Below are 11,736 nucleotides of genomic sequence, written 5' to 3' on the forward strand. Positions count from 1 at the left end.
GCCAGCCAGCCAGCCAGCCAGCCAGCGAGCGAGCCAGCCAGCCAGCCAGCCAGCCAGCCAGCTAGGTATCCAGCCATCTAGCCATCTATCCAGACAGCTAGTCAGCTAGTCAGCCAGTCAGCTAGTCAACTAAGAAGCCAACAAGCCTCTCATCCAGTCAACGTTCCAAATTTTTGAGTCAACTATTGATGGAACCTCGATATCTTAATTGGTACAGTAGCGATTCGATTTACCCTTTCGTTTAATATTCGTTCATATTTTGATTTTCTCGGAAGCTTCTGTTCTTGCCGTTTCTGCATCTACTTAATCTTCCTTCTGTTCTTTTTTCTTCTTACCTTTCACTTGTTTTCTCATATCTTGCTTTGATTTTTACTTTTCATGTCTCTCTTGTCGCTGTATGTTTGACCCTCATTCCAACTGCAAGTTCTGCCCTCTCGTTCTCCCTCTGTGTTCCTATATAATCGTAACAAGTATATATATTCGTGTGAATTTATTTTGGACAATTGTTCTTTTGTTGTTTCCCTTTGGTATACTCACGATCGCGTTCATACGTGTGTAACATGGCAATAATTGATCAAGCTACGAGTTTAATCGAACATGTGCTAATAAAGACAGAACAACAGCAGAAACATAAAGGGAAAATGCGAAAGAATATAATAATCGGTGGTTGAAGAATAAGAGAGAGAAGGAGAGAGAGGGAGAGAGATATCTAGAGGGAAAAGATCAGCTTCTGCTAATGATCTTTCGATAATGCAGTGTCCTGGTATCCATTACCTTGTGAAAACCTTGTCTGCGCTCGCGCAGTATTTACCGCGTATTCGGTTTATCAGTATGATTATGTGAGAGGAACTTTTGAAAAATGATTCATCTTGAACATAACATATTATATATATATATGTATGTATATATATATATATATATATACATATATATGATATATATATATTTATATGATTATCTTATGATATCGGTATCGACTATTTCCGTATAACTGATAAATATTGTCAAAATTGCGTTGATACTCGTTGGTGGCGTTTTCGCAACTTCATCAACGAAAATTCTATATCTAGCTGTATATAAGTCCGTATTTTGAAATTGTAGAGGAGACAACAAAATTTCGTTATATTTTTAAAGTAAGTTATAAAAGAACGATTTATTTATGAACATACGAAAATCTTCGATTACGTCTTATTATTCTAAACATGTGCCACATTCTCGCGTTCTACAGGTAATAAAAGTAGTTCTTGTGACAAATATAACGTCGACCTCGTTTTGAAGATACCTCAGCTAAGTAAGTAATTCTTTTCTTTTTTTGCTCATTCATGTAAGGAAAAGTGTAGTATGACTTCAAGAGCCACGTGTTCGTGTTATGTTGCGGGCGTTAAACAGGCGATGCGATATCGAGACTGAAATATACAGTCAGTGGTAATTCATATAAAACGAAAGTTATTTTCATTATATTATCACCATCTTTTTGTCTCATATTTGCGCGAGTTTTTTCGTATAATTTATACATTTAAATCTTGTCTACTATCTTATTATTTATGGCTCTGTCGTGCTCTTTTTCTGTTCTTTTGACAGTGATTTATCCCCGTATTATATCGATGTGTAGCAGTTTCGTTATCTCGGGAAAGCTTTGAAATCAGCGCGGCGACTTGGACGAAACGGAAGAAACAAATAGGAGAAAAATGGAGCTGAAAGAGTGAAAGTTACGTAGTCGTGCGTACAGAAAAGGGGGAGTCGGAGAATATACGTAATTTGCTCGGTCCTGAACTGTCAACAAGAGGAGAGTTAACACGGATTGAATCAATTATAGCCCCGTTTTGGAGTGAACGAGCAAACGACGGAACGAGCAATTTCCGGGCTTGCTTAATCCATATAACGAGTAAATGAATTTTTGTTAAGAATTGTCTTTGACCATAGCTTGCAGATTATATTCGCGATGTAGGTGTTAAGATGAAGAAACAAAAGTACCAAGTAAGAATTCGTTTCGCATTTTTCCTAACTGTATTTTTACCGATAAGCCTTTTTCAGTTTCATTCAGATCGCGTTATGTTGTTTTCACTTGCAGTATATATCTGAAAAGATATCGTAATACATTTAGTGGTAGATTCAGAGGGGGACGATAGGAGCGACCGCCTATTCTCCCTAAGAGTATTAAAATATAAAAATATTGTATCACATTCTGAAAAGTGTTAGGTATATACTTAATGTGTTGTGAATGTATATATACATATATTATTGTTTACGATTTGTATGCTTAGCGAGCGTGCTTGTTAGTGCATGGACGTTTTTACAACGTTTGCAGAATATCACTTGAAAATGTTTATAAATATCTCATAGAAGAAACTTTACTACGAATCGTATGAGGAAATGACAAGTGCACATCGGGGTCGCGTCAGGACCAGTCCCCTGTTCCCTGATGAAACAAATGTATGTCGATCAGTCGATCAGATTCGCAGTTGTTAGCCGAAGCAGTCTGAGATACCGTACGTTTAGCCGCGTAGCGAATAGATACAAGAAAGAATAGTATGTATATTTTTGATTTTATGCATCCTTCTTAATCTGTTATCCTTATAAATTACAGTTCCAGAACGTAATGGAAACTCAGATATTTCTCTACTTATAATTTACTATTCGTTTTAATGAGCATTGTAAAATTTGTATTCTAAAAAAACTAGCGACAGAGCATAATTATATTTATATTTTTATTATACATGTAATTGTTATTTTCGAAATCATTTATCTTTTATTTTATAGAATTTATAAAAATATGTATATACATATAAAAATACGTGACAAATAACTTGAACGGAAAATTTTCACGCGAAAATCTTTTATATTTTTCTTTTATAGTTTTAATGGCTTTGTATAATTTCGCAATTATATGGTTGATGAAAAATGATATGAGAATTGTTTTCAAGAAAAAGTGCTAGGAATAATTTATTGAGAGATGGCTCTTTCTCCTCAATTTATACTGTCATTTCGCTAAAAAGATTAATTAGCAGAAAAATGAAAAGAATTAATTTTAAATATAGATTTCTTCCTATGAGAATGAATTAATAAGCAGAAAAAGTATAACTTTTTCCTTTTTATTATTGAATATAAACCATTGATCTATGGACTAAAGTAACAACGATATTTTCTGCTAAAATTCAAGAGATCTCTCCTTTCTCACTTAATATTATTCTATATAAAAATTATTCTACAAGTATTGAATTATTTTGTTTTCTAAACAATTTGAATAAAAACAAGTTCGATAAGAAAATTAAAAATAGTTTAAATATTAGCAAGAAACGAAAAGAATACTATTTAAGTTTTCTTTTACCAAATGTCGAAGATGGTTTCACAATCACCAACGGCAAATACGTCCGATATGCAGACAAACTTGAATGTTAATGTTTGCGACGAATTAGGCCAAAAGATTTAAACATTGTTCATCGTTTAATCCAGATGAAAAGAGTAATAATGCTGTTGCTCTTGATATCGGAAATTACGTAGGAACTACAGCGTATGATTTAATTTAAAAACAAAAACATATACAGTCACATTCTTAATTTATCAATATCCAAATCGTTGTCAATTCGATTAGAAATACAGTAGGTATGATAAAGGAAACCTTAGCATGTTTTGTCGCTTTATCTAAACGCATTTACACGCTTAAGAATGTAATGGAACATTAACTTTCCAGACTTTGTGAAACTCGATGGATTGAACGACATGACGGAATTGTTCAATTTGGAGCGCTACTTCCAAAAATTGTTGAATCGCTGGATTATATATTGTCACGGAAAGAAAGCCGCAGAAGTTAGAACATTGAAATGGAACACTTTGTGATAGTGAATTTTTAGTCACAATTGTTTGTCTTCTCGATTTATTAAGTTCTACGGTCCAAAGAAGATGTTTTTTTCCGATAGCTTCGCATTGATCTTAAATCAACACAGAATATACTTGGGGATACTTTTAAACTTTTAAAAACAAAACGTGACATGTGTATGGAAACGTTTCCCAGTATTTACGAGAAAATTTGTGGTATCGTAGAAGAATTGTGATAAAACTATCCTTCCAACGATTCTGTTGCATATTATACTCAATTTATTTTCATCTCAATAAGAGAAAGTGTAACTAAAGATTCGAAATATCGATTTTCCGAAGAAAGTGTAGATCTCTATTATTTATCAATTCTATTTCCTAATTCAACAACTTTGAAAGATAATACCTTGTTTAAAGAAGCAGTTTGGAAAGTTGTTAAAAAATATTCCACTTGTTTAAAGAAATTTACCGATACGTTAGAGAAGATCATTATCTTTGAGTTGGAATTGTGGAATGTAAAATAGGACAGAGAAAGACTCGATTCTTCATATAGCGCAATTAAATCGCTCGAATTCTGTCTGTGACTGTCGTATGTATCCTACTTTACATGTTCTTATAAGAATTCTAATTACACTACCTTTAAGTGCTGTAAGTATAGAGAGATCGTTTTCTACTTTAAGAAATAAACTCGATACGTGGTTTGAATCAACTATAGTAGTGGATAGATTGATTCATTGGGCTTACGTTGTTAAATATACATTGTGATGTAGAATTAAGCGAAGACCGTGTTATAGATCGATTCGCGAAAATTCACAAACGTAGAACAAAATTTATATTGTCAAATAAAATTTCGATGGTATCTTAATCTTATTAATTTTAACACTTTTTATACCTGTGTTCTTTATAAAACAATTGATTCTCTTATAATGTATAAATAATTAATTTAATTACTTAGTCTATAATATCGGATAGAGACGTTAAAATATAGATTACAAACAAATCTTAGATCTTGTGAAAGAAGATAAAAAGGTATACTCGCCACTGAATACGCTGTAGGATATGCTCATGTATATACGTTTGAATTTGTAGATATTGTCAAATAAAAGAGGACAAGCGATGCTAGGAAGCGAAAACCTGAAATTAGATTGACAGTATAAGGAGATCGTGGAACGGCGTGCCTAACTTGGAATGCTTATACCGGTGGTGTCGGGCACTTGGGGCTGGGGATTCTTCGCTCTTTTCCTGTTCGTTTTTGCCACCCCCAGTCCAGCTGCCATCCGCAGAGGTAATACGTTCTTTTGCTACTTGTAGACTGCAGACGTTTGTGTATGCATTTATCGGAAATTTGAAGATCCAAAGATATATATAAAGTAAAATTCCATCTATTTGGACGAAATTTTAGTTAATGTCCAATTCAACGTTCAATTTCTGTTGATCGAATCCATTTATATGAACGTAAACTCTTATGATATGAACGAAAAATTATAGGAACTTCAATTATATAAATTTAATAGCGTCTCATATCATATGATCAGTTTGATTATTCTATGAAAATACAAGGCGAAATTTTAAGATGTTGAATATTGAGATTTAAAGAAGAATGAAAATGGATATGTCTAATCATTTTTCTTTATTTTTTCTTCGTCTTCTTCCTTTCCTTTCCTTCTTTTTTCTTTTCCTTGTCGTTCCACTTCTGTTTCACCTCTTAGCGGATCGAGATCATTGCAACAAGACAGTGGATTTATACGAAGATGTATCGAGTCCGGCTGTGACTTCCGCAAATTGGGGAAAACCACTATCTTGCTGGTATCGTTTTCGATCGTTTCGTGGAACTCCACGAGATTGGATCCTGCGAGTTCGTTTCAAGAAGTTTAAAGTTGGCGTATTAGAAAATGCCACCACCTGCTCTGGTGGTTATTTACAGGTATGTTTATTTTATTATACTACGCTTTCGGCTCTTTCATACGATTTAACTAATATCGTTAGTGAAATTGTGCAATCACGAGTTACAAATTATTAGAATCAATTTTCTTGTATCATAGTAACAAAGTCGCGTTAACGAGCCGAATGAAATTTTACGATCAAATGTTATAGGCCAAATGAGCCAACAGAAGAGAAGGGCAAATACGATTTAACTAACGTAAATGGTGGAATTCGCAGATCGTAGATGGAAACACGAAAACAGAAGTGAGCAATCGGAAAGATCCTGGGGTTTATTGCGGTGAGTCGGAGCAACCGCAAACATTTATTTCCGAGACAAGTTTCGTCCGTGTGATATTCCACGCGGATAACTTTACGGATCAAACGTACTTCAGCTTCGACTCCCGCGCGGAACAACAGTTCGAGGTATACTTGAGATACGGCCAACATCCTGAACTCTACCCAAATCGAAGAGGCGAAATTGTGCCCGGTAGCTATTGCGAACGAGTTTTCAAGGATTGCAGGCTACAAACGTGTTACGTACAGAGCCCTGCTTACCCAGGCATTTATCCGCGCGCGTTACATTGTAAGTACCGACTGAATACACGGCTGCCTTTTATAAAGCTCTACATTGAGAACGAGGAGTTCAATATCGACGGGCAAAGATGCGAGAATATAATGACTTGCCCTATGAGACCGATAAGCTCTGGCTCGGAGCATTGTCCGTACGACTACATACGAGTTTACGATGGCAAAGATGAAAATAGCCCGGCGATCGGTACGTTTTGTGGTATGGGAAAATTCCCGTATAGCATAATCGGTACCAGCGAGGATCTCTATGTGGAATTTGTCTCGTCACCAGCGGGACCTCTGTTAAATACCGGTTTTCATTTTAACGTTGGCAATTGGCCGGGTCACGTAGAGACCGCTGGCGTTCGAAATGGTAGCTGCGATTGGTTGTTAAATAGCGAATCTTTGCATAGCGGTAACGAAGGAATATTTCTCTCGGTCGCGCACTGGTATCCACCGTATACCAGCTGTACCTATCTTTTGAAAGGTCGAGCCGGCGAGATCGCGAGACTATATTTCCCTAGTTTTCGAGTTAACCGGATCGAGTCACCGATACAACCGTACGATGGTGACTGCGGTGAAAGTTTAACACTGTACGATGCCGATTGGCCGGACGATGCGAAAATTATCAAAACTTTCTGCGACACGTTTAGCAAACCAATGGAGAAGCACGATTTCGTTTCGAGCTCGAACGCTCTGTTTGTTAAATTCGAGAGCAAAACGGGAAGCTACTCCGGCAGCTCGTTGTATTATTGGGCGCATTATGATTTCTTCAATGCGACGAGGTTCGGCGTGCCTGTACCTGGAACCGAATGCGACGAAACTTTCGCCTCCTGGAAAGAACGATCTGGCAAATTTCGATCGCCGTTAAATACTCTGGTTTACAAGCGACCAGGTGATCCACCGGCGGATCTTTCCTGCACGTATACTTTTGTCACGGACAAACGATTATACGCACGAGTGATTCTTATCGTGGAATCGGTCTCTTTCAAGGTGCATCCGTATGCGCAATGCGGTAATTGTTGGGATAGTCGAGTCGATCGATTGATCGTTAGAGAACCGCCTGTCACGGATGTTAACAATGACCAGTATTCGCAACAGCAGCAGCATCAACAATATCAGCAACAGCAACACCAGCAGCACGCATCGCGTCAATTACAAAATAGCAGTATCGGCAGGGGTCATTGTATTTGTCGATCGACGATAACCAATGGACCAAACAGCGACGGGCAACCAGTGCTTCGCGTGATCTCACGAGGGGAAAAACTTGAGTTAAAGCTTCTAGTAGATGGTGCACACGCTGCAGCGAACTATTTTAAACAATCCTCACCGTTGTTCGAGGCAAGGTACGAGTTCGCTCATAGTCCATTATGTGGCCCAGCGATTTTGCCAGCTACGACCGACGGCGAAATTGAATTCCCTCATTACGAAGCACTCGGATACGTTGCGCCGCCACGACAGATCAAATGTATCTGGGAACTACGAGTGAATAGAGACAGAGACGTTTGGTTACATTTCGACAAGATCAAATTTGCCTCGAGATCCTGCGAGGATGGAAAACTCGAGATATTCTTGCCCGGATCTGCCGAACCGCATTTCGGCATATGCGGTGAAAATGTCAGTTACGTACGAGAAATGCCGATCATATCGGCAGCGCAGATCGTCCCAAATATTCGTACGTCCGGGGATCACGAATCTGGACATTTCAACGTGGATTCTATTCAAACTCAAACGCATTTACAGCAACCGGTATCGCCGCCGCCGCCATCGCAATCCTCACTGCCAACGGATCAACAGCAAGAAGAATTCGAATGGCCGACGGTGATCGTTCAATTCACTGGTTCGATGGCACCGGCGAGAGCCGCGTTTAAAATCGCTTGGACGGAGTTGTATCACTTGCCACGCGATGCTTCGGGCGCTCTGAATACGCAGAAGCTCGAGGAGTATTGTGGATTTCAATGTCCGGGCGACGCTGGTTGTATCCCCGCGCGACTTGTTTGTAACGGTGTTGTTAATTGCCCTATGCCAGAACCTCGGTCGATCTTCAAAACAACGCACAACGGTACCGGGAATTTGCTGGGAATAATCGAGGAACCAAACGACGAATCCATCGAAACTTGCGGCACCGACGTTGTCGGGGAACGTGGTAGCATGGCCGGGTCTGGAAACGGTGTTGGTGGCTTGGCCAGCGTCGTTGGCTCTGCTGGATGGGCTGGAGCTGGTCTAGGCGCTGCTCTTGCCATTCTTCTCGGTCTCATTTGTTTGGTCACCGTTTGCAAAATTTGTCGGCAACGAGCTACTTCTAGGGACATTCATGTACCTTATTGACACCGTCACGGACACGAACACGAACAATTACGTAAATGTAATTACAAACGCGAACGTAAACGTACGAGTACAGACCCGCAATTTTTTCTTTTCGTTTCTTCTTCCATGTTGGGTTAATTGTTTTCTGTACAATATCTCGATGCGAGCACACTATCAGCGGACAACGTTCGTACTCGTGTCGTCGAGCGTAAATCTGTAACAGAAATTATATCGCTCCACTCGTTTTATTCATGCCAATGAACAAGAAGCAAGGAATAATGGCAAATTAGGCGGATGACTGATTAAATAGGTAAATAAGATAGGTAAACATTTTAGGTATACACACATCTATACCTATATGTATAACGTGCGTGTATGCGCGCGCGCGCCTCTTCCTGCAAATGTACAGAGTGAATTTGGATACGACTGTAGGTAGACTCTGAATTTTTATGGGTTTATGGAAAATTTAGACGGTAGAAAGTACGCAGAATTCATATAAAATGCAAAAATATATAAAATACAGTATATTCGGTATAATATTCAGTAGATGAAACAAATTTCTGCTAATGTTCCATTTCCATTCATCCACAGTGCACGCATAATTGTTGCAAGCGAATATCTTTTAAATCATTCAAATCGAAAACAATTTTTTGGTTAATGAAGAGCATTTTGAATGGTTATTATTGTACCGAACAGATATTCGTTCGTTACAATTTATATGATTTATTCTGCACCTACTTGGTAGCGCGTGCGCGTATCCACATGTGCATAGAGAGAAGGCGAGATAGGGAGGGAAGAGAATGAAAGAATAATTTCAATCCCAAAATGCGTTTTTTCCCCACATGTAGTAACATTATAAAGTACCGAAGGAAAGAAATAAGTATTGGAAACGTGATCTTTTTTTGCGGTCACACATATTACGCATACTTAATATACCCATGTATATGTAAGTAGGTTCGACGAAGCAGCTTCATCAACAATTTAATTCGTGTTCAGTTTACGATTATATTCTTGTAATTTTTGCACAATGTACTCGCGTTATACATATTAATAAGAGTGCCTGCGAATGTTTGCACGTGTGCGTTATAAGTCTGTTAAAAGTGATGCGCACGCGTGTTATTCCTCGAGGATATGCCAAATAAAAAATTGTATATATCGAAGTTAGAAAGTTTTTAGCATATGAGCGCACCTCGAGTGAATAACTCTTAAACCAAACATCGATAAAATTGCTATTATATTAACCGATGAGAACTTACGTTCTTTTGTATATAGTTCGAATTCTCTAATTAGATCACATTTAATATCGTAACAACTTAGAATATTAGCGGAATACCGATACAAGGTTAACGATACTTCACTGTATCAGGGGTGTGAAGTAGCGTACGCGTTACATCTGTAGCAAGCGAGTACGTGCTCACATGTACGTACATTGTCGGAAATGATGTGGTAATTATATATATAGAATATGCTACATCTCACGGACTGTAATGATTTTGAAATATGTTAGGTCAACGTTCTGAATAATTTCACTATTACAATTTATCGCTAAATATAGAACGATCAAATGTTGTGGTAAGATATTATTCAAAATATTGTCTTCGACAATACACATATCTCAAGATCATTGAAATTAATGAGTTGTACTCTATTCTGTAGAATTACCAATGCTGTTTATGAACATCATGGAACGTGTAACAAGACAAACGGGAAACGACGCGTATTATATTTATCGAGCTCTGTTTGTCTTTTCGGTTAAATTGAATATAAATCGATCAAGTTGATTACGCTATTGAACTGCTGTGAATCAGTTGTTCAGTTTTACGCATATATGATCATAGTCGACTTGAACGACGACGATGACACACAAAGAGCACCGAATTCTTCGAGACAATCGAAATTCACCCATTCTCCTCCTCCCCTATCCTATTTAGATTAAAGTACACCATTCCATTACCAATTTCGAAGCAAATTCATCGGAATATAAGTTGCAATCGTTTTTTGTAACGTTCTTTTTGTACTGTTATTATAATGTTTATCGTTTTAGAAAACGTGGTTCGTATTTGTTGATGTTGCCACACTTTCGTCATATATACACATACACACACACACATATATACATATTATACGCGTTATTGTTGCATTAATTTATCGTCTTTATCATTATATTTAAGATAAATAATAATTACCATATTGTGCGATTACATGAAATATCATTGTTGTATAATCGTTACTGTTATTGTACCGTTTCTCGTCGTTGTCAGCACCACTACCATCGTTGAAAATATCGCTACTGCCAGCAGCGTCAGCATTATATTATTATATTTTTTACAAATAAAAAGTATCCTCATTGATGGGGTAAAAAAGAGTTTAATATTATTAGACAAATTCAATTCGATCATTCGTTGGATTGCAACGCAAGATACTTATTTCTTTATTTTCCTTTTAAGCAAATCAACGTACGTAAGTATATTTCATAATTTATGGATGTACTTTGTTTTCTTTATCACAGTCCATTTAGGAATCTATGACTTTCTGCACTATTTATAATTTTTCGTTTATATAGTAAGAATCAGACATTAACTGAAGTTTCGTTCAAATAAATGCAGTATTTATTTTTAGTATAAAATTTTAGTAGATTATATAATTTTCTTTATAATCTATAAATTACCCGATAAAATGTATTTCTAATATTAATAATTAGTAAAAGAACAATTTTTCTGACAGGCTAAAAAAATATTCACTCTTAGAAGAGTTAATATTTATATAACATTTGATCAGAAAACATGATTGAGATAAAAGGCAGCGCAAAAAACGATCATATTTGACATTTGTAAAGTATTTATTATCTTATTAGAAGATTATATGTACCACTGATACTCTGCTAAGCATCTAAAATATTGTTTATTAAAATGAAAATATATATTGTTGATCGACGAGTAGATTAATCTTCTGCCAGCCATATATCTGATGTACAGTCACCTCCTGGATAACTGAAAATGAAAATAATAATTATTATTTTGAAATTACATTGAAAGATAGAAAACGTCAAATAGTATACCGCATTTCGTGTGCAAGTAAAATGTCATTTTTGTCTGTGCCAAAGTCCACCAAAAATTGTTCATCTAG

The 11,736-nt window shown here is 36.8% G+C and overlaps 1 protein-coding gene and 1 long non-coding RNA gene across 2 annotated transcripts; one reads left to right on the forward strand and one right to left on the reverse strand.

Moving 5' to 3' along the window:
• The first annotated feature begins 74 nt into the window (after window positions 1–74).
• Window positions 75–10,973, forward strand: LOC122575156. The gene is made up of 4 exons (XM_043743724.1): window positions 75–211; window positions 4,903–5,098; window positions 5,523–5,737; window positions 5,974–10,973. The coding sequence occupies exons 2-4, from the start codon at window positions 5,002–5,004 to the stop codon at window positions 8,629–8,631; spliced, it is 2,970 nt and encodes a 989-aa protein (XP_043599659.1). The 5' UTR covers window positions 75–211; window positions 4,903–5,001; the 3' UTR covers window positions 8,632–10,973.
• A 457-nt stretch (window positions 10,974–11,430) lies between these two features.
• LOC122574591 lies at window positions 11,431–11,736 on the reverse strand. The gene is made up of 2 exons (XR_006319108.1): window positions 11,669–11,736; window positions 11,431–11,600 (listed from the first exon to the last, which is right to left on the reverse strand). It is a non-coding gene; the product is annotated as an uncharacterized LOC122574591 (long non-coding RNA).

The sequence above is a fragment of the Bombus pyrosoma genome, linkage group LG14, assembly GCF_014825855.1.
Source record: "Bombus pyrosoma isolate SC7728 linkage group LG14, ASM1482585v1, whole genome shotgun sequence".
Lineage (NCBI taxonomy): Eukaryota > Metazoa > Arthropoda > Insecta > Hymenoptera > Apidae > Bombus > Bombus pyrosoma.